The 24,247-nt window shown below is 44.8% G+C and overlaps 1 protein-coding gene across 3 annotated transcripts in view; it reads left to right on the forward strand.

Annotated features, from left to right (window-relative positions):
- Nucleotides 1-1,832: 1,832 nt before the first annotated feature.
- FAM102B (family with sequence similarity 102 member B) overlaps nt 1,833-24,247 on the forward strand; it is a 48,338-nt gene continuing 25,923 nt past the window's right edge. The window contains exons 1-2 of one of the 3 annotated variants that reach the window (XM_045026325.1): nt 18,657-19,104; nt 19,934-20,044. In XM_045026325.1, coding sequence (XP_044882260.1) covers nt 20,010-20,044 — 35 coding nt within the window. In that variant the 5' untranslated portion in view covers nt 18,657-19,104; nt 19,934-20,009. Of the gene's footprint in view, nt 2,175-18,656; nt 19,105-19,933; nt 20,045-24,247 lie in introns of those variants that run through there. The other 2 variants (XM_045026324.1, XM_045026326.1) reach the window with 2 other exon arrangements.

The raw sequence follows: 24,247 nt of genomic DNA on the forward strand, positions 1-24,247 counted from the left end.
GATCGGAGCTCCACGCTGGGCAAACAGGAAATATTCAAAAGTTCGCGGGGCTTTTCCTGTTTACCTGACCACTGCATCCGAGTTCAGATTGCGGTCCAGAGCTGTCACTGGTGCACTGTGGGATAGCTCCCGGAGGCCAATACCGTCGATCAGCGTCCACACTAACCCTAATCCGATATGTTAATACCGATACTAGCGTTACTCCTCTCGTTAGGGAGGAGTACAGAAACCGGTTTAAAGAGCCATTAAAATCGATATAAGGTGCCTCCTAGTGTGGACGGTTTTGGCGTTAAATCGGTTTTACGCTCCTAAAACCGATTTAAACGCCTAGTGTAGACCAGGCCTCAGTGTCACTGATTTCCCCTCCACTGGGAAGACAACCTGCAAGGCCCTGGATAACTGTTACTGGTAATTTACTGCTAGCAGATAGGTGATAGAGTCAGAATGGGACATAGGGGTCAAAAATTGGAGCAAAAATATATTTTTAAAGTACCAGCCTTACACAGAGTAAGCTGCTATAGAAAAATAAAGAACTGGACTCTGCCAAGATTTGAACCTAGAGCTCCAAGGAGTCTAGATGTTTCAGAGTTGAAATTTCAACTGCTAATCTGCTCACAAGAATAAAGTAAAATTGTGAACAATTATACCCTCTAACTTAACTCAGATCTGTTTTATTCTTCTATGACTTCTGCAGAATAATACATTTTAAAATGGTCATCATTATGAAAATAATGGGCTTTGTTTCTGGTGGGGGTCAGTGAACTGCACCACCCCCAACAAAATGCACTGGGAAACACTGAAAGATCACCAGCACATAGCAAGTGCTTTATGCTACTGAAAGGGATACAACCTACATAAGAACATAAGAACATAAGAAAGGCCGTACCGGGTCAGACCAAAGGTCCATCTAGCCCAGTATCTGTCTACCGACAGTGGCCAATGCCAGGTGCCCCTGAGGGAGTGAACCTAACAGGCAATGATCAAGTGATCTCTCTCCTGCCATCCATCTCCATCCTCTGACGAACAGAGGCTAGGGACACCATTCTTACCCATCCTGGCTAATAGCCATTTATGGACTTAGCCACCATGAATTTATCCAGTCCCCTTTTAAACATTGTTATAGTCCTAGCCTTCACAACCTCCTCAGGTAAGGAGTTCCACAAGTTGACTGTGCGCTGCGTGAAGAAGAACTTCCTTTTATTTGCTTCCTCTGCAGCTGGTCAACTCTGCTGAGTATATCTGGAAACCCCAATGGACACTTGTCTACGTGTGACATCATCCTAAATTGTTCTCTACTATTGCAATCCCCAGTGGTACTCATAACGTCGGACGTGCTCGGTCAATCACTTGCCAGCATTTTAAGCTGTAGAAAGTCACCCCCCACCCTATGCTTTCCATTGCACACATGAAGCGGTCATGGAGGCTCTGCAGGGGCGGGGGAGGTTTTCCGTGGATTGAAGATGTCTCTGATCGCACACCCCCGGGGCAGGTGCCCACCGGGCTGAAGACGCAGGGGAGCAGCCGGACGCCGAGCGCTGGGCCCAGCCCGGGGAGCCCCGCCGCCGGCCCCAGAGCAGCGCAGCGCAGCGCGCTCGGGCGGTTCAGCCACCGCCTCCAGTACCTCCCTCCCCCGCGCACCCCGCCGTGTGTTTAGTGCGTTGAAGCGCCCGCCCGCCCTCTTTCTCCCTCCTCTCGGCTGGCTGCGCGGCGGGTCGGGGCCGCTGGGGGCGCCCGCCCGCCCGGCTCGGCAGCAGGGCCGAGCTTTGCAGCCCTGGCTGGGGCTCAGCGCGGCGCTGCCCCCTCCCCTCGGACAGCGGAGGCGGGTTGGTTTGAAAGGGAGGCGGCGGCTGCCGTGTAAGCGGCGCGGGCGGGCGGCAGTAGGAGGCGCCGTTGGGAGCCGGGCGGGCAGCACCGTGGCCAGGGGGCGGGCGTGCCCGTCCCAGCAGCCATGAGCGCGGCAGGCGGGCGGCGGCCGGCCGGGGCGAGGCGCTGAGGGCCCGGCCGGAGGCTCCCCGGCCCCCGCCCATGGCCTTCATCATGATGAAGAAGAAGAAGTTCAAGTTCCGCGTGGAGCTGGAGCTGGACGAGCTGTCGTCCGTGCCCTTCGTCAACGGCATCCTCTTCTGCAAGGTGCGGCTGCTGGACGGCGGCAGCTTCAGCGGGGAGTCCTCCCGGTAGGTGCCTGCGCGCCCCGGCCCCTGGCACCAGTCAGGCGAGCGGTGCATGCAGACCTCCCCCGTCGGCATGAAACCGCGTCTCCGCCACAGGGACCTGTGCAGCCGCCTTCCTCCGGAGCGCCTTGCAAACCCGCCGCTGTGCAGCCCTTCTGCCTCCAAATAGCCTTGCACCTCAGATTCCGCCCCCCCCGCCCTTGCAGCCCTCTGTCTCTGTAGCCTTGCGATAAAAGCAGTATCCTCCGCTCAGAATTAGAAGCTTATAACCCTCTTCACCCACCAGCCCGCGCTGTAAGTACATCACTTATGAGTTGTCACTCTGCTGCTTGATCTCTAGTGCCTGCATCATGGTAACTGTACATTTGCAAAGAAGGTAACAATTACATCCATATCATAGTCGCTTTCTGTTTGTTTCTAGCAAGCTTCTGAACTTAGAAACACGTAAGAGCAAGCAGTTGAGCCCTTTAGTAATCACCAAGGACAGTCAATAGAGTCCTGCCGGATACAAAATGTGTATCTGCATCCAATCCGCAAACGTGGTCCGCGGATATTCGCAGATTTTCAGGGCTCCATTGATTACTGTGTGTTTTGGCTGGGTCATGGGGATATACAGTGCAATGTACTAAACTCAAACATGCAGTATACTTGTTCCTTGCACAAAGGTGACAGCAGCACTTTTACCTTTGGAGCTTTGTCATTGTGGACTTGCTCTTAAATTATTTACTGCTTATGATTAGATTACGTATTTTGAAATGGCCATTAATGAACCACTGCAGAAAGATTAGATGACTCAGAAGTGAGGTGTCCATCCCTGAAGCTTTAAAAAAAAATGTTTCTTGCAAGTTTTGTTGGCATTTAGCAATGGGCTTTGGAGCATCTCTTATCTTTTCATATAGACATGGTGTTTTGTGTGATGCAACAGCTTGGAAGAAGCTAGAAAAGGCTTGGATAGACTTCTGCTAGATAAAATGATTTGCCATACATGCTTCCCCAAATTTATTTCCTCAGTTAGAAAGTAATAGTGTACACACATACAGACACACACTCTGTCTCTCTAAATAAGAGTCACACTGTTCTAAAGCATGGACTCTTCAGTAAGGGCAAAGTTATATTGATTTTTTAAAAGCTCACGGGAATGTAAACTTATTTACTGTAGTCACATTCCTTCCCCCCCCCCCCAGTCTCTTCCCTATCTATCAACAAGAATGTTAATGGAATAAGAATATGGAAGTCTGTCTGCTGAAATATTGTAGACAGAAAGCCAAGAAAATTAGCGCCTAATGTAACGTGACTATGTTCTGTTTTTTCCCATGCAGACTTTTTTTAAAATAAATTTCTGACTAGAGTTAATTTATATAACATAATATGATTAGAAAGGAAGCACAGTTTACCCATTCTATGTAAAAGAGTGGAAATAAGAATATTCAGGCTCCTGCAACCCAGTTAGTGTAACACATGGTTGCAGTCAGCAGTGTCCATTAATAATCCGATTTAAGGCAGCCTATACTGTACTCTTCTTCTGTCTTCTGTTTGATACTTTACTGCTACTTTTCACTTTTTTAATGTAATTTGAGAATCACAGTAAAAGTATTTAACATAAAAGTGTCCATAGAAAAATGGCATCTTATTTCTTGTATGTGTCTGAGCCATGTACTTAACAGGAATAATTCCATTTGTCAACCTGCAGAGCAAATGCAGCTGTGGAAAGACAGCTGGATTCCTTTTTGCCTCATACGTCAGCAACAGAACTGTTAGCTCAGTTCTGACTGCAGAATATTTATTTGCTGCTGATGGTACATGAGACAGAACGTAACTTGATTTTTATCTTTCCAGATACCAGGTGGAAGTTGCAGCATTGGCAGTTATATTTTTTTTTCTATTTTGGCTTGTCAACTTCTTCAGTAAATCCTTGAGAGAATAAATATCCAACCCCAATATATTATTTGTCCATGACATGGATTACAGCTTTGCTTTAATGTCATTACCAAAATGATTACTTGTTGAAACTTTTCAAGGCTGGACAGCTAGAAATCAGTGTAAAAAATTATATTGCCATTCAGTGCTTATTATTAAATTACCATATATGTTAGTCACAGACTTCACTGAATTATCTGTTTTGATTCTGTGGATGGAAGTGTTTTATGAGGATAAAGTTACACTGCCTGGAGTGGCTCATGAATGAGAATACCAACCTCCAGGCAGACTCTTAAGAAGCAGGGCACAAACCTCAACCTGTTTGTGAGCTCTATGCTTAGATTTCACTAGCCCAGTAACAAGTGTAAACACCTCAGGCACTATACAGCCTTAACAGGGAGTTACAGACAGTCCTCTTGGGCATTCCAGTCTATCTTGTTACCCAGGCAAGCGTGACTCTGTGATAGATGGTCACTTTACACCAGAAATCACCATGTTCAGGTTACTTCCAGTCCCAAAGGAAGGTCACTTACCCCAGGTGAGTTGTACTCGGCTCTCAAATCAAAGAGCGCCTGTAGCCAATCCTGTAATAAATTAACTAAAGATTCATTAACTAAGAAAAGAAATAAGATAACTATTTACAAGGTTAAAACAGGAGATGTATGCACACAATTGAGAAACAGTCTTAGATTTAAAAGGGTTATATAAGTTTATATATAATAAACTTATAATATAGTTTATATAATAAGCAGCATGGAGATCTCTTGCTTATATTTAGGAATCTTTGTCCGTCAGAGTCCAGATAGCATAAAGAGACCCCAATTCCTTCTGTTAAGGGATTTTAATCCTCCCCTTCCATGGAGTTCAAGCTGATGGGATGAACGGTTCTGCATATAACCTCTTCAGGGGTGGAGCAATTAACAAAGTCTTTGTTCTACAGTGCCCCATTTGGACTCAGTAATCCTTCCTGGTGATCAGGAGAGGATGCCTTCTGTAGGAATCCAGCATTTTGTATTAGGTAAAGTGAAGTTTTTTTAATTCCCCACCCCACGTGGTTGAGTTTCAGAACAAAAATTTTACAGTTATAGAGCACACACATAAGTATTACCTTATAGCATGGATACAGATATAAGTAAATACATGCAGCCTGCTACTAGCATTTCATAAAGTCTAAACACATTTTTATTATACTAAGATCTGTTTTTATTATACTAACCCCCAAGTAAACCAGACTGGTTTCCACTTATGTGTTAAACAGTGTTCTGTTAGGCCTGGGGCCTTGGCATGAGCTGGCACCGGATCTGCCAGCATCACAGATAATTCTACCAAAATGGAGTTTTGGACCGTGCACTTCTGAATCAACTAAAAAAACCCAGGAGTACTTGTGGCACCTTAGAGACTAACAAATTTATTTGAGCATAAGCTTTCATGGGCTACAGCCCACTTCATCGGATGCATGCAGTGGAAAATACAGTAGGAAATATAAATATATTTTATTTATATATATACACACACACACAGAACATGAAACAATGGGTGTTACTATACACACTGTAACGAGAGTGATCAGTTAAGGTGAGCTATTACCATCAGGAGAGAGAAAAACCTTTTGTAGTGGTAATCAAAATGGTCATTTTGCAGCAGTTGACAAGAAGTTGTGAGGGAACATTAGGAGAGGGAAATAAACACAGGGAAATAGTTTTACTTTGTGTAATGACTCATCCAGTCCCAGTCTTTATTCAAGCCTAATTTAATGGTGTCCATTTTGCAAATTAATTCCAATTTAGCAGTCTCTCGTTGAAGTCTGTTTCTGAAGTTTTTTTGTTGTAATATTGCGACTTTTAGGTCTGTAATCGAGTGGCCAGGGAGATTGAAATGTTCTCGGACTGGTTTTTGAATTTTATAATTCTTGACGTCTGATTTGTGTCCATTTATTCTTTTACGTAGAGACTGTCCGGTTTGGCCAATGTACATGGCAGAGGGGCATTGCTGGCACATGATGGCATATATCACATTGGTAGATGTGCAGGTGAACGAGCCTCTGATAATGTGGCTGATGTGATTAGGTCCTATGATGGTGTTCCCTGAATAGATATGTGGGCAGAGTTGGCAACGGGCTTTGTTGCAAGGATAGGTTCCTGGGTTAGTGTTTTTGTTGTGTGGTCTGTGGTTGCTGATGAGTATTTGCTTCAGGTTGGGGGGCTGTCTCCCAAGATCTGTGAGAGTGATGGATCGTCCTTCAGGGTAGGTTGTAGATCCTTGATGAAGCGTTGGAGAGGTTTTAGTTGGGGGCTGAAGGTGACAGCTAGTGGCGTTCTGTTACTTTCTTTGTTGGGTCTGTCCTGTAGTAGGTGACTTCTAACTATAACCTTACACAGAAGTGTAGTCCCAAATAACTGGGATGTTTGTTTTTGTTTTTTTGGTGGGAGGAGGGACTTCAGACCAGCAACACTTTACTCTCATCTCATTTCTGTTTAACACACTGCTGAATGATTTTGCTTTAGCAGTAACAGATGATAATTTTCATGTGCTGATTACTTTAGGTGCTAACATCCCATTACTGTTATAGGCAGATGCTACTACCTTAGGCCTGGTCTACACTTAAAATTTAGGTCAATGTAGCTATGGCAGTCAGAGGTGCGCATGATCCACATCCCTGAGTGCCATAGCTATGCCGACCTAACCCTGTAACTCGGGGCAAGGGTGTTCCTACAATGACAGAAAAACCCCTCCACACTGTGGAGTTTTGCCAGCATACTTACAGCACCAAAGCTGTGCTGCTATGGTCTCTGTAGTGCAGACATAGCCTTAGTCACTTTCTATAGTTGATGTATATCATCTGGGAAATCTCTTTATGTTAAAAGACAATAGACTACAACCAAGCAGATGCCTATATTGTAAGCCTTGTCCTTCCTTTACCTTGCACTTATTACTATGTGATGTCAAAGTGAGACCCCAATCCTGAAAACACATATTCTTAACTTTTCATATGTGAGTTAAGCATGTGTCTAAGGGTAGGTCCATACTTACCCGCCGGGTCGACGCGGAGAGTTCGACTTCTCGGAGTTCGAACTATCGCGTCTAATCTAGACGCGATAGTTCGAACTCCGATTAGACGCGATAGTTCGAACTCCGAACGCGCTCCCGTCGACTCCGGAACTCCACCACCGCGAACGGCGGTGGCGGAGTCGACGGGGGAGCCACGGAGTTCGATCCCGTGGCGTCTGGACAGGTAGGAAATTTGAACTAAGGTAGTTCGACTTCAGCTACACTATTCGCATAGCTGAAGTCACGTACCTTAGTTCGACCCCTCCCCCCCTGTAGTGTAGACCAGGCCTAAGTGTTTGCAGAGTGAGGGGCCTTAGGTCTCGATCCTGCAATGTGATGATGTTGTTGTTGGGTTTTTTCTTTTTGTTTGTTTTTTTCCTCCTCCTTTGGAGTGTGGTTTTAAAATGGTACTGAGCAGTAAGTTATGTGCTCATATTACAGGAAACCAGAGTGTGGGTCTCTAAAATTTTGGCTGGCAGAGTTGGATGCGTCACAAAGAAGCTGCTGCACTTGTAGAGGAAGGTATAGAATTCCTCTGCAGTAGTCCTTTATGCCAATTTAGGGAGTGTCTGTGCTATTGGCTCCAGAATGAATTGCTTTATTCCTGTATAGGTGAACTCAAATCTTTTTCAATAAGAATATAAGAACTTCCATACTGGGTCAGACCAATGGCCCACCTAGCTCAGTATCCTGTCTCCAACAGTGACAAGTACCAATAAAATGAAGGAGTTAGAGTGTTCAGCAGAATTTGCAAACTAGCTTAGTCTTTATTTTTTAAGTGAGCATTGTCTTTCTGTTGTTTAATGTGATAAAATGCAAACTGCACTAGTATTTTTTAAGAGTTGGTAATCGTGTGCTCAAAGGAGTTAACTTTATAGCATTTTAAGGGAAATGTTAAATGTTTCAGACAATGATTTAAAAAAAGGCTGCATAGCAGACAATACGGTTAATTTATGACACATACAAAATTTTTCCAAAATATTTTAAGTGTTCACCCAATGTCTGATAACATAATTGCTTGGGGAGAAACTTAATGGGGTTAGGTGCTCCATTCCCACTGACTAGGAGTTGGGTTCTTAACTGCCATCTGTGTCTTTGGAAATCTTCCCTTTTAAGAACAGTCTTATTCAGAACTGTAAAACAGCTTTGTAAATCCCTTTCACTTCCTTCCCAACACTTTTATTCTTCAAACATGAGATCACAAAAGAGCCAAATATACATCAACATCTTAAGATAGCATGAGATGCTGACAAAATGTGACCATAAAATACAATGTATATGCAGGGGTGACAGGTTTATAGAAATGTTGGTGGTGCCCAGAACCTCGCCCCCTTCCCCCAAACTATGTCCCCCACCTGCCTAAGGCTCTGGGAGGGAGTTTGGGTGGGTTGGGGGGGGGGGAGGTCTGGGGTGCAGGCTCTGGGAGGGAGTTTGGGTGCAGAAGGGGTGAGAGGTTGGGCTCTGGGAGGGAGTTTGGGTGCTGGGTGCAGTCTCTGGGGGTGCAGAAGGGGGTGAGGGGTACAGGCTTTGGGACGGAGTTTGGGTGTAGGCTTTAGGCTGGGGCGAGGGGTGGGGGTGCAGGAGGGGGTGAGGGGCACAGGCCCTGGGAGGGAGTTTGGGGGCATGAGGGGGTGTGGAGGGAGGGGGTGCAGGCTCTGGGAGGGAGTCTGAGGGTGAGAGGGGGTGCAGGGGTGAGGGCTGTAGGGTGGGGCTGGGGATGAGGGATTTGGGCTCTGGGAGGGGGCTCAGGGCTAGGGCAGAGGGTTTGGGCAGAGGGTTGGGGTGTGGGGAGGTGAGGGCTGTGGCTGAGGGTGTGGGCTCTGGGGTGGGGCAAGGCTGGGGATGAGTTTGGGGTGCAGGCAGGCTGCCCTGGGGCTGGGGCCAGAGAGGAGGATTCCCCCCAGCCCTCTCCCTGCCAGCAGCAGTGAGCTCTGGCGGAGGGGCCCCCCCTCTTCCCTCGGCAGCACACTCACCCCACACCACTGTCACTGTATGTGCTCCTAGGGCCCCTCTCAGGTGTAGGAAGCCCTCTGTGGTGGGTGTGGCAGTGGGGGGAGGCTGCCATCATGTGTGGCCTCCTCCCCTGCTGCTGCCCCTCACTGTAGCCTCCTGGGGGTGGGGGATGGGGCTGCCCCTTGCCCAGTGTGGGGCAGGAGTGGTGCCTGCAGGTGGGGGAGGGGGCTCTGTGTTGGTGGAAGGTCCTTCTGGAAAAGGGAAGGGTCTGAGGCAGAAGGGCAGGATAAGGGCAACCTGCCCTGCCACTAGTGGATAGGGGCCACTAGGACCCTGTGGCGGCAGTTGATGCCAGGAGCGGAGTCAGCATGGAGCTGCAGGGGACAGGCAGGGACACTCCAGGACCTGGGGGAGGTGCGTGGGGGCTGAGGGTACACTCGGGGGAGGCACATGGGGGTGGCAGGCGGGGCCAGGGGAGAGTCCCAGCCTCAAACATTGGTGGAGCTGGGCCCTGAATATTGCTGGACCCCGGGCACCATCGGCCCATACAACTCGCTGCCCCTGTGTATATGTGTTATAAGCCAAATGGATCCAACTAGTCTTATATCCACAAACTGTCTTGCTAAATTGTATTATGTGACCGATTAAAGCCCTGATCCTGCAAACACTTTCATATGACAGTAGTCCCACTGAGCTCAAGGGGAAAATAGACATGTCAGGTAAAAGTTCAGGCTATTGGAAAATATTTATTCTTCAACACTGTTATCTCTTCACTGTATATTCCTGGGGGCATTCTGCGCCAAAAAAATAAAAATTCTGCACACAATATTTTAAAATTCTGCAAATGTTAACACAACATAATCACGCTAGTTTCAATTATTTTGGTAATTTATTTCAAAATATCTGTCAGTAAGTATGTCTGTAAAAATACAGACACACACACACAAATTCCCCCAGGAGTAGAGAGTTAAAGAAACCTCTATGACAACCCAGTTCCTGTTTCTCTGCCCTCTTCTCCCCAGAGCCCAGCTGGGGGGCCAGTCACCCACAACCCCTCCCCCCAGAGCCCAGACACCCGGTTCTCCCTCCAGCCAATACACCCGCACCCCCTCACCCTCCAGAGCCCAGACACCCACCCACCTCCCTCTCATCCAGAGACCAGGGATCCATAGGGAGAAACAGCCTGATGCTGGGTCCTGGGCTTGTGTGGAGTTTTCTGCACGCAGCTGTCTCCTTCCCTCAGGGCAAGTGGGGAACTGCAGCTGCCAGGAACCCTCTAGCTCCGGCCCCTGTAGTGTCTTCTATGTGCAAGCTGGTCTCAACTGGGTCCAGTGGCCCCTAGTGGTGGCCAGCAGTACTGCAACCCATTTCTCTGGGAGAAAGGAAGTTCTGTGCACGCAACATTAATTTCTGCAAAATTCTGCATTGCACAGTGGTGCAGAATTCCCCCAGGAGTAACTGTACAATATGTACATTGGTGAAGACTTAGGGCTTGTCTACCCTATCACTTAAGTTGATGTAACTTACGTCGCTCAGGGGGAGAATTACATCAACTTAACACGGTGTCTACAACGTGGCAGAAGCAGGAATAGAATCCAGTTCTCCAGGGCAGCAATTGCTGTAACCCAGGGGTCAGCAACCTTTCAGAAGTGGTGTGCCGAGTCTTCATTTATTCACTCTAATTTAAGGTTTCGCGTGCCAGTAATACATTTTAACATTTTTAGAAGGTCTCTTTCTATAAGTCTATGATATATAACTAAACTATTGTTGTATGTAAAGTAAATAAGGTTTTTAAAATGTTTAAGAAGCTTCATTTAAAATTAAATTAAAATGCAGAGCCCCCTGAACCAGTGGCCAGGACCCGGGCAATGTGAGTGCCACTGAAAATCAGCTCACGTGCCGCCTTTGGCACGCATGCCATAGGTTGCCTACCCCTGCTGTAACCTCAAGTCCTCCTTTCTCTTGACAACACATCCTCCAATTTCTGCAACAAATGAAGCAGGAGTCCTACAGACAACAGTCTTCTTCACTGCATAACCCTGGTTTATGTGCAGAGTAGGTCCATCCACTGCACTGAATGGAAAAATAGTATGTTATCATGTCATTAAAGACTATCATAATACTTATGCACAAGAGGGCTGGATTAAGGTTGCACAGGCCATTTTAATTCTGGCATTTAATAATATTTTAATGTAGCTTTTTTGTGTGCAATTTCCTACATCTTTTAAAATGGAAACAGAAAATGTAATCATGTAGCATCATATTGACATCCAGATGGTTCATCAGCAGGGTAGAAACCTTTAAATCCACTGCATGGACCACTTGAGCTAGCAGTCATAGATTGTTATATTTTATATGGACCAGCAGTAGAGCAGGATGAGAGATGCACTATACTATTGATTTCAGTTATTTGTTGACAGCAGTGGAATGGTGAGACTCAGGGAATCTTGGGTTTGCTCCTCTCCAGAGTCTGGAATAATTCTCTAGTAGGCACAGACTCTTCTGCTAGTTCCCACCATCCTTGACCCTTCTGCCGCCTCCTCCTCCAATTTGTTCCAGTCCTGTCTTTTCCAGTCCAGTTCTACCATGGAGGAAGAAATAAGGCAGCCATCCCTAGAAACATTCAGGAAAGGATTGCAGAGTATCTCCATGAACGTTTCACCAAGTTCTCTCAGGAGGAGAAAAGGGACATCCTTATGTACATAAACTGCTCTGGATGCTGCCTCCCCACTTTTCTCCCATAATCCTGCAGATACCAAATTCTATCTCTGTTTTTTTTGTTCTGCTGTCTCTTGACACCTCATGATACCTTAAGGATGGACCAGATGCCATCTTTCAGTTTAAACAGTGTAAGGGAAAATGCCTGCATATACTTACCCAAGGTCTCTTTCCCTTCATTGGGCTTGTACATGCTTGGCTGGCAGGACTGGCTAGACTGTGATGGAGTCTCAAACTGGTTCTGGTTTATGGCATAGCTGGTAGCCCTGCCCCTGCCACATCCTCCTCCTCCTCCTCTTGACTGTGTGTGTGTGTGGGGGGGGTCTCTGTCTTGGGCTCCTCAGAGGTATCCATGGTGGTTTGTAGGGTGCTGGTGGGATCTCTGCCAAGTATAGCATGTAGCTTGTTGTTAAGGTGGCAGGTCTGCAGCTCAGCACCAGATTGATTGTTGGCCTCCCTGGGCTTGTGGTATGCCTGCCACAGTTCCTTTGCTTTCACATGGCACTTCTGCTGATCCCGGTCATACCCCTTTGCCTGCATCCCTCGTGCAATCTTTTTATAGATGTCCATGTTTCCACAGCTAGTCTGTAGCTTTGCTTGCACAGCCTCTTCTCCCCACAGGCCCAGGAGATCCAATACCTCCTGTTTTCTCCAGGCAGGAGCCCACCAGTGCATGGAGTTGGCATGCTCAGTTGGGCAGTTACACACAACCAAGGTGAGCTGCTAAGTTGTGCTCGCCAAAGTGGGCAATCAGGAAGAGGCATTTCAAAAACATATGGGAAGTTTTAAAAGGTGGCCCATGGCAGTGGAATTAACAATTGTGACCAGAGCAGTCACTTTTGTAGGGAATGGGACATTGTGAAACAGCTGCTCACGGGCTATTGGGGTTGACAGAGGTCACAGTGTTTACACTCTGTGTTGCTGTAATGAGGCACTGAGGTCTGCCAGAGACAAATCTGAGTGTAGACATATGTAGAAATAGGTTGATGCAAGGCGACTTACATTGACCTAACTCTGTAGTGTAAGCCAGGCCTAAGTGGCATTCAGCTGATGAAAGGTCTGTCTACTACAGAATCCCCAAAACGAAAAAATACCCCCAGTCTGCATCAGACATACAAAGCTGGCCTGGAGAAGAGCTGTATTTAGTTAGTCCTACATTTGAGGCTTAATGCCACATAAGTGTCAGCAAATCACCAAATATCCTATAGTTTATTTACATACAGGAAGGACCATAACTTATGTCATGTTAACTTGCAAATAAACTGATGTGAAGTTTGATATTGATTGTTGCCTTGCATCATTCTTAGTTTACTCCTACTCCCAGTGTTCATCTTCTTTTAACATTGTAATGTTTGTTGCAAAAATGTGTTTGATTTGTCAAGCATTAACAACTGTCTTTGTTTTTTACGTGGTGAAATGATGCAATAGGCTCATAGGAAACTGACTCATAACGGAAGGCTTTCACCCGTGTGTCCATTAAAACAGTCAGTTACCAACTAGTCATCTGAGTTCATATCCGTGGCAACCAATCAATATTTTGTGTGTGTAGTGGGGAAAGCTTTGCACATGAAATAGGAAATTTCAGAAATTGTGATGTGGTTCTTAAAAGTTCACGTTTATAACAGTTTATTCACTTGTTTGCTTGAGTACTGATAATATGTCTGCAGAAAAATCACAAATATTAAAACATGCCCTGTATGAATTTTCTCTGGGGACTCAGTATACCTAAAATTTGCATGTGGAACACTTGGATTAAGAACCATTCAAGTAAAAAAAAAATGTAAACTATATATGCTAGGATAAGGTTTTTTTGGTTTGTTTTGATTATCTTGTTACCGGAGTAATAAAGGTAATAATTGGAGATATACCAATCTCCTAGAATTGGAAGGGACCTTGAAAGGTCATCGAGTCCAGCCCCCTGCCTTCACTAGCAGGACCAATTTTTGCCCCAGATCCCTAAGTGGTCCCCTCAAGGATTGAACTCACAACCCTGGGTTTAGCAGGCCAATGCTCAAACCACTGAGCTATCCCTATCCTAATGAAATGTTAGTGGTTCTCTGAAAAGGATAGGTGTAACTATCCGTGTGAGGGAAATAAATGGTGCTTTTTGAAAATCCCTTATGCTAGGAATCCACATTTTTCTAGCCTTTAAAGCGTGTAAAATCATCAGTTTAATGATATGTTTGTGCAATTGATAGAGCATCTTTACTCCATCCTTTTATAACAAACAACTTAAAAGCCTGGCAACTAGAGCTGTCAATTAATCACAGTTAACTCAAGTGCTTAACTCAAAACAAATTAACTCGATTTAAAAAAAATAATCATGATTAATCGCAGTTTTAATCACACTGTTAAACAATAATAGAATACCAATTTAAATGATTCTGTGATTCTATGAAATGTCTTATATTTTTGGATGTTTTTCCACATTTTCAAATATATTGATTTTGATTACAACACACAATACAAAGTGTACAGTACTCACTTTATATTTTTATCACAAATATTTGCAGTGTAAAAAGATAAAAAGTAGTATTTTAAAATTCATCTCATACAAATACTGTATGTAGTGCAATCTCTTTATCGTGAAAGTGCAACTTACAAATGTAGAATTATTTTTTTTACATAACTTCCCTCAAAAACAAAATGTAAAACTTTAGAGCCTGCAAATCTACTCAGTCCTACTTCTTGTTCAGCCAGTCACTAAGGGTACGTCTACACTACGGGACTATTCCGAATTTGCATAAACCGGTTTTGTAAAACAGATTTTATAAAATTGAGTGCGTGCGGCCACACTAAACACATTAAATCGGTGGTGTGCGTCCACGGTTCGAGGCTAGTGTCAATTTCTGGAGCGTTGCACTGTGGGTAGCTATTCCGTAGCTATCCCATAGTTTCCGCAGCCTCCCCCGCCCCTTGGAACTTCCGGGTTGAGATCCCAGTGCCTGATGGGGCAAAAATCATTGTCGCGGGTGGTTCTGGGTAAATGTCGTCAGTCACTCCTTCCTCTGGGAAAGCAACGGCAGACAAGCATTTCGCGGCTTTTTTCCCTGGATTGCCCTGGCAGATGCCATATCATGGCAATCATTGAGCCTGTTTTGCCTTTTGTGACTGTCACCGTATGTGTAATAGATGCCGCTCACAGAGGCGATTCAGCAGCGCTACACAGAAGCATGCTTTTGCTTTTGCATGATAGCAGAGATGGTTACTAGCCATACTGCACCATCTACCATACCATAAATTGGTAATAAGATGGTATGGTTCCCAGTCCTTTTGCACTGTGCCATTTGCTGCTGTCATAAGTGCCCCTGGCCGATCAGCCAGGGGCGCAAAAGCCAAAATTGGGAATGACTCCCTGAGTCAATCCCTCCTTTTTGGTATCTAAAAATAGAATCAGTCCTGCCTAGAATATGGGCAAGTGTACTAGAGAACCACTGTATCATAGAGCCAGAGAGCACAGCTGCTCTGTGTCAGATCCCACAGAAATTATGAGCTGTATGCTATTCACAGGGGGTGCTCCTGCAACAACCCCACCTGTTGATTCCGTTCTTCCCCCAGCCTTACTGGGCTACCATAGCATTGCACCCCCACTTGTGTGATGAATTAATAAAGAATTTAGGAATAAGACACAGTGACTTGTTAGTGAAAAATGAGTGGAAGGCAGCCTCCAGCTGCTATGATAGTCCAGACAGGACAGTAAGGAGTGTGGAGAAGAGGAGCCCAGCATCCCTCTGCTAGTCCAGGGGCAATTGAATCTTTTCTTTACACATGAAGGGTGGGGGCTGATGGAGCTCAGCCCCCTGTTGCTATTATGAGGATGGTTACCAGCCATACTGCACCATCTACAAGGAAAAATTAGGGCCAGGCGCCCTTGATTGACCTCACTGATGCTAGTCGGCATGGTTACCAGCCCTTTTGCACTGCCCCATGTGCCAATAGACTGATGACGAGGACGGGTATCAGTCGTATTGCACCATCAGCCCCCCATGGCGGGGGGGGGAGTGAGGATGTTAGTGTTGACGGCTGCAGCATCACGTCTATCTGCAGCATTCAGTAAAGATAGGGTGACATGTAAAAGAGTCAAGAGAGGATTGTTTTCCCTTTCACTTCTGGGGGTGGGTGGGGGGGGTGCGTAAATTGCCGAGCTATGCCCTGACCCACCGCGGACACGGTGTTTGACCCTAGAAGCATTTGGAGCTCAGCCAAGAATGCAAATGCTTTTCGGAGACTGCAGGAACTGTGGGATAGCTTGAGTCCTCCAGTCCATGAGCGTCCATTTGATTCTTTGGCTTTCCATTATGCTTGTCACGCAGCAGTGCGCTGAGCCCCTGCTATGGCGTCTGTCTGGAGATTTTAAAAAAATGATTTTGAATTTCATCTTCTGTAACGGAGCACTGATTGAACAGATTTGCCTGCCCTTACAGCGATCACGTCCGCATGGTCCATGCGGGAGCTCCTTCTTTATTTTGATTTTTAACTGCATCGCCACACGTGCTGATCGGAGCTCCATGCTGGGCAAACAGGAAATATTCAAAAGTTCGCGGGGCTTTTCCTGTCTACCTGGCCACTGCATCCGAGTTCAGATTGCTGTCCAGAGCGGTCGGTGGTGCACTGTGGGATACCGCCCGGAGGCCAATACCGTCGATCAGCGGCCACACTAACCCTAATCCGATATGGTAATACCGATACTAGCGCTACTCCTCTCGTTAGGGAGGAATACAGAAACCGGTTTAAAGAGCCATTAAAATCAATATAAGGTGCCTCCTAGTGTGGACGGTTGTGGCGTTAAATCGGTTTTACGCTCCTAAAACTGATTTAAACGCCTAGTGTAGACCAGGCTTAAGACAAACAAGTTTGTTTACATTTACAGGAGATAGTGCTGCCCACTTCTTACTTATAATGTCGCCTGAAAGTGAGAAGAGGTGGTTGAATGGCACTGTTGTAGCCAGCACTGCAAGGTATTTACATGCCAGATAAGCTAAACATTCCTATGCTCCTTCATGCTTTGACTTGTAGATTGTAGATTTATCTTTTTTACAGTGCAAATATTTATAATCAGCCCAGTACCTGGTCGAAGAGGTCTGTGTAAAACTGCAGGTTGCTATTCTCACGGATCTTGGCAAGCAGCGTGACAGAGGCCTTTTCATGGCGAATATGGGGAAGTGCTGTGTTGCTAAGTATAGATAGTCATGGCAAAAGAGGTGCCTGTAAAGTCACAGTAACAATATGCATAGTTTTGTTAAGCACTACGTCGACCAGCCTCATGTGAGATGAGTGACACAAGACAGGAGCACAGTATTCTGCTGTTGAATAGCAGAGGGCAAGGGCTGATGATCTAAGCATTGGGCGCTTGCACCCCAGGTTGAACTGGCCAATTTTCTGAGCAGGTTGTTCTGAGTGCTGACTTGGGCTGCTGTCTTCCTCAAATGGTTGTGATATGTTAATGACTTATCCAGTCACACCGATGTAAACTGGGTTTGGATCATGCTGCAGGCATTGACCATTGAGGAAAACATTTAACTCGTGGCCTGCACTTCCATTATGCAGATGGAATACTGTAGAAATGGTCTTAGAAAAGCTCGGCTGCAGGCACCATTGACTACAATAGTCTGCTAGGAGCTTCATATCTTCATTCAAGGCCTTGTCACTTTCTGAGAAGGACTGAGCTTGGTAGCTGCAGCAGATGTCATGGCATAGATAAACTTACGCGAGAATGTAGCTGGCAGGTGGTTGATGTACACATTGAACAGTATGAGGGAGGACATTGATCTGACACTTCCAGGAGCTACAGCAGTTGCCCATGTGTATTCTAAACTACCTATTTTAGAGAAAGAACTCTATTATTTCAACTGCCCAAAGCGGGGCAACTCGAGAGAGTTTAAATAAAAGCCCTCTGTGCCAAACTGTGTCATAGACAGTGGTCAAATTTAAGAAGACGGCTTCTGTCTTTAGATTTTGTTGAAAACCGTTTTCGATAAAGATGGTCAAGGCCAGGACTTGATCACAGATGCTGCGTCCTTTCCTAGTCTGCTCAACTTGGAAGACAGTGTGTTCAAATCCGGAGCAATTTGTTGGCAGATCAAATGCTCAAACACCTTGAAACACACTGACAGCAAGGATATTGGGTGGTAATGCGACATGTTGTAGGGGTACTTTCCTAGCTTAAGAATGGCAATAATCTTTGCTTGACACCAAATGTATGGTAACTTTTTCTCATTGATGTCCAATATGTAGAAGTTAGTAAGTCACTGTAACCTCAAAGTGCTTGAGGGATTTCGGCAAGATATTATCATAGCCCACCCCCGTGCCTAGCTTGATAGAGTTAAGGGCCTTATCTAGCTCGTCGACCATGAATGGCGCTGGTTAACTTCTACCCATATTCTGATGTTGAAGTTGGCGCCTTTCATCATATACTTTGTGTTTGAGTTGCTTCTCCAGTGAGACCTTTGCTACCCACAGAAGGTGGCTTGCAACCTCGCTGGGCTTAACCAGAGGGTGAATTTGACCTGGAAGTTATTGAGCAGTGCCCAGCTGGCTAGAATAGGTGAAGTCAAGCTTCTCCGTAGAGTCCTTCCAGAGAGTCAGTCAGGTGGACAGTGAGATTCAGGTCACCAGATAATTCGAATGTCCTGAGCAAGGCTTTGCATTCAGAAAAGGAGTGTAAATTGGATGACAGTCCCGTGGTATGGATAAGCATGTGGCTTTATAAATGGCTCTTTGAAATCAATGGTAGGCTTCATCAACTGGGATACAATGCAACAGAATGGTAACCACACTACATTCCAGTGCATCACAGAACTTTTCTCAGTCTGCCTTGCAGAAATTCCACCAATGCTTGATTGAGTTTCAAATGAGGTGTAGCTGGAGCCATAGGCAGCTGGTGACCTAGCTGTTGGGGGAGACTAGCTCTGGCCCCTCTCCCTCCTCTTCTACCCCCCCTCCCCCACAGGAGCCAAGAGCACCCCTACCGTGGCCCCTGTGCCGGGCAGCTGGGGGGCGAGAACCCTTGCAGAAGACAGCCTGGCCAGCCCCAAGCAGTCTAGGCCAGCCAGGGCAGAGCATTGGGAACTACAGGATGGGGCCGGGCCGGGCCTGGCCTGGGGGCAGAGCATGGGCGGGGACACACTAGTCTGTTTGGGGAGGCACAGCCTTCCCCTGCCTATGATACCTGCCGCCCATGGCAGGAGCCCAGTATGAATAAGTGATGGTCTATGTTGGCTGTGAGGAAAGTTATCAAGTACTATATGGTTCACTGGTTGTGAACGGCCGCCTAGCAAACTGACCCAGTAAAGGTGGGGTGAGTACTTTTTTGACCATCTAGCAGAAAGAAATGTGCCGTGTTTTGCATCGTGAAGCAACACAGAGGAGTTGTTAGTTGCTCAATCCATCAGCTGTTAAGCATTGTTATCCAAATCAGTGTACCCCTCACTCAGTGGTGGCATTAAAATCACCAACGAAGATTGCACCTGTCTCTCACCAACTGAAGTTGGTCCAATAAGAGATTACCTGACCCACCTTATCTATCTCATATCCTGGGACCAACACGGCTATAATAATACTACAGATGAATTATTGGTGCTCACTTAAAACAGCCTGCCAAAGTTCTTGTTTTATCTAAATGGCTTTCACGTTTTGTAACTTGGGTATGTGAAAGGAAAGAAAGAGAAGTAAACTTATCTAGAGGAGAGAAGTTTATTCTGACTATACAATTAAAAAGAAAAGAATACATTTAATTATTCATTTACTTATCTTAATAGTAACTACATCAGTGCAAATGTAAAAAGCATCTGTGTGTAGCACAGAAATGTATAAAAGCCATAAATAACTTTTTAAACTCCTTAACCATCTTCCCTTTCCCTGAAACAAACCAGCTTAAGAATTTTTAATAGTAGAAATCTTAACAATGGACTGTGGTGACACTGTACTGTAACTAGTTAATTCTGTTTTCGTGAGCTAGTTTTAATTTTCTTTTAATGCTTGCAAAGTACTTTCATGTAAAAAGCATCTGATGACCTATTTTACTGACTTACATGTTTGCTGTTTTTCCATAGTATCCAGCCTTGGCAAGTTCAATTCAAATTGCTCTCTAGGTGTTAAAATCAAACTTTTGTTTTGAACTTTTATAGGAAGTTACTGGCTGTTCATACAGATCATAAATATAAACTGAAACTCAAGGGATCTTACATGAAATAGAACTTGAAGATGTATTCAATAAAAACCTTACTAATTTGTATTAGGTAAGCAATACTTTTCTAAGTCTTTGTAGGTCAAATGTAAATAGAGCTTTCATGTTTCAGATAATACAGTGTTACTGTATTTCTGTTTCTGTTTTGAGGCTGGATTCCTTGGCAGAGCTTTGATGCATCACTACTCTGTTTTGGCACAACAATGGAAGAATATTATCTTGCTACTTAAAAGAAGAGCAGTTAAAACAGATGAAGTCTTATTTGTCTTTTCAAAAACTACACTATTCAAATAGATTTAAATAACATAAGATGAACATTTACAAGATATTTCAACACAAGGGCCCTAGAATTATCCCCCTCTTCTCTTTATGATTAGGAATAGGTGACTTGATTGAACAAATGGTCACAAAGGTAATCAGTGCCATGCCTTCGGGCTTTGTTTTTTGTATTTTAATAACATATTTCTATTTAAAATAAATGACTCTCATCCTACAATATTTATTTTGTGCTTTTCTTTGTGACTTCATCCATATGCTCATTACCATTTAGAGAGAAATGTGTAAATTCCCTTTAACGTAAATTAAAGAGTTCGGTATCAGAATGAACTGTTTATCTGTGTAGTTACATGATTCCATCATTTTCAGTACTTGTAAGCTACCTCTGGCATTTAATAAATCGTTACTGCATGTTTTGGAAAATAGCTTGCCAAAGATGACAGCACTATTAGATACATCCTGCACACCCTTCCACAAAGCCACCAAGGTTTGGGGAAGTAGAGATCAGGATGGGATAATTCATAAGGTCCTTATGTACAGGAACATCTAAGGCCTGGGCTACACTAGCAGGGGGGTTCGAACTAAGATACACAACTTCAGCTACTCTATTCGTGTAGCTGAAGTCGAAGTATCTTAGTTTGACTTACCAGGCTGTCCTCACGGCGGCGAGTCGACTGGCGCGGCTCCCCTGTCGATGCTGCTTACTCTTCCTGCCGAGGTGGAGTATGGGCATCGATTAGCAGATCGATTTATTGCATCCAGACGAGACGCGATAAATCGATTCCCCAATATATCAAACACTACCCGCCAATCCGGCGAGTAGTATAGACGTACCCTAAGACTTTCCACAAGAAAACGGGTAAGAAAGGGATCCTGTATTTATATATGGCTGCTGAATTCTCTCTTTAGTGCCAATATTGGGTCAAGTCTTAAAGCAATAGTTACCTTAGCACTGCACCTGCTGTAGGCAAAGGTGAGGCATTAAATACAATAATTAGGGCTTCAGAAAAGACCCTACAGGATAGCAGCATAAGAATTTCCCATCATTTGGGCATTACCTGTTAAAGTACTAATTAAAGAATATGAAAGGAGGAAAAGATGCAGTGAAAATGCTTACGTGGATTCAAAATATGCTATCCCTTCAGCCCAGACAGCTGTTCAGGTTATTCAAACAGTCTAGCCTAGCCAAACCAATGGGGGTGTTGCTCCACAATCTGAAATATCCCAGAAAGTAAAAGCAGCTTAGTTAAGCATTATTTTAATAGACTCAAACTTGGGCAATAACAGTGCCCAACTGAACCTGTCTTCACATCAAATATGAAAATTCAGATGGATTATTATTTTTGTTTATAATTTTATAGCTAAGGCCCTATTTGAATCGTGGGATAATTGTCCAAGAATTGCAGCTGAGTTTGCAGACAAGCCATGGAAAAGTAATAATGGACCTTATTATTTGCAGTAATAAAGTCCATTATTACTTTTCTGCAGTTTTCCGCTGTCGGCCACCTGGGGCTGAAAGTAGGGGCTCATTGTCAGAATTGCAATGGAAGCCTAATATTGCAAATTAAGTAGGGCCTTATTTACAGCCTCTTTTGATGGCATGCAATATAATAGAACTTTAAGGTAGCCCCTTATCCTGTTCATCCTCTTAAAGAAAATCAGCATAAGCAAAACAGAACAAAAATCTTTTTAACAAAATCTGGCCTGTGCTCTTCCTCTGTCTTCAGTCCCTACTGCTCCAGTTTTATCATCTTTGTCTATTCTGAATATACTTTAATATAATAGAAATGTCTCCAACCTCACTAGATCAGATTATATGCTGCTTCTACTTTTCACACACAACCATCAGGCAGCAAAGCCAAGAGTGCATGAGAATTTTTGGCATGTTTTCCTCAGCTGCTGTCTTTCTGGAAGGTTCCTTTCCCCAGTCATCTGTCTTCCCCCACAGGCAATGGTCACAGTTCCTTTTTTTTGTTTGTTTTTTGTTCTGATTGTCAAAAAATTAGACTCAAAGCCATTGAAGTGCCGGGACTCTTCTGGGAATGGCTGTGAAGAAAAACTGGGACCAATTAGCAAGGCAAGCCTCAGCCACCTTGCCCCTAACCAGGGATAGAGGAGAAGCCCCAGATAGACAGCATCTTGTCAGACGTATGCATCTGCAGAAAGCCGCATACAATCCTTGTTGCCCCCAAAATCAGGCCAAACTGGGCAGGGAAGTAAGAGCCTGGCAGTGGCACCTAATGTATCAAAGCAGTTTATTTCTCTACCTGTCTCACCCCTGAAGTTCCTGAGCCCCAAAAAGCAGCCTGAGAATTCTAACATGGAGGATATTCTTGCCTTTTGTAGCTTCTTGGGGAGGGGGTGAATAATTTCTGTTATCTCTTATCCAGCCACAGCAAGTAAACAACTCGCATAGATGCTAAGTTCTGTGCTGTTTCATGTATGTTGTCTCTCACCAGAGACAAGCCACTGATTCTTCCTATAGGGTTCCCCAAGGAGTGGGAGCAGGTGTTTGGGGAAGGTAGAAGTTAATTCTCTGCACCCCTCAGAAATGGGAAGGTTTGTGGGGGAAGGCAAGCGAGCTGCAACTTGAAGAGCTGGGGAGGGTAGTATTGCTGGGCAGATGGGAATTGGGAGGGACTCATGAGAGGAAGCCTGGGGTTGTCATACAAGGTGGATGGCGGTATTTAGGGTTTAGTGGAGGAATTCAGGGAGCCTCTCCCCTTCTGCATGTGCTCGTAATAGCCTCCATATTGGCCATCTGCCCCTATCCTATTCAGCCACTCTATCTACGTCAGCCTCTGATACCATCCTGTCCACCTTCTACTGAGAACAACGCGCTGAAGCATCCATCACCTCCTTGCTGTCAAGGAGTCCATGAAGATTGTGAGTTGCCACGAAGACAAGAAAGCAGCCAGATAGGCCTGCAGTGGTCAAGAGTAATGGTAAAGAAAACCCTATTTAGTCCCTACTGGATGCATGAGATGGGGCCTGTAGACATTGTCATTCCCAGTGCTTGACACTTGGCAGGTCTGTAACTGCTAGTGACCAGGAAAACTCTCCTAAAGCATGAGCTAGAAAGACTGCATCCGTCCTGTTCACTCAGACATGAAATCCCTGGTATTGTACCTAGAGGGAAAGCTCATGATTGTAATTCTGTTTTGGTAAGAACAAACTATATTTTCCCCTGTCCATGTCAGGAGTGATTCACACTGACAGGAGAGTGTAGGGAAGCTTCTACTTCCACTTCCTGTGCTGTATTTGTCTTGAGGTTAAATGGAGGATTTGGACAGAACTTTAACTATTTGCCATATTTCAAATAGTCTTTAAAAACACATAAAAGTGTTATGTGATTTTATGTTTTTTGCCTTTTTTTAAAATGTGTAAGATTCTCAGGTGGTGCAGTGGGTGAATGCACTTGTCTTCTGTCTCTGTAAGATAAGGATTGAAATTCTGCTCAGGTCTCAGTGAATGGAGCTTTGATAACGTCTTAGTTTTGCCAAATGGAAAGAGTTGTTTTTAGAGGCCAACAATCATGTTGGAGCCCTCAATGGAATGGCAGGGATGTTGCATGTCCGGATTGATGAGTCTTGCACAAACTGTGTGGGGAAGCTTGTACAATTCCTCCATGTGTTATGCCTAACTTAAGCTAGTTGGCTTTAGCTCTTCACTTTTGGGCACAGTAAATTAACTAATTTAAATAAAATCCTTTCCCTTACTGCTGACCTAACAGTTAGTCCAATCCTCTTTCTTCTTAGTGTCAAGTCTGTGTACCCTTGCATGGTTGAGATGCAGCTTATCTATTTCATTTTTTCTATGAAAATGAACTTAGTTGTCAGGTTTTTTTTTCACCCAGCATGTTGCATTATGCCTATCACAAGAGCTGTACTAAACACCAAAAGTATTAAAGGAAAGAGAGTCTAACCATGTTTATTAAAAAAAAAAAGTTTAATTTTTCATCACATACAGACATTTTAAC

This window comes from Mauremys mutica, chromosome 8 (assembly GCF_020497125.1).
Source record: "Mauremys mutica isolate MM-2020 ecotype Southern chromosome 8, ASM2049712v1, whole genome shotgun sequence".
Lineage (NCBI taxonomy): Eukaryota > Metazoa > Chordata > Testudines > Geoemydidae > Mauremys > Mauremys mutica.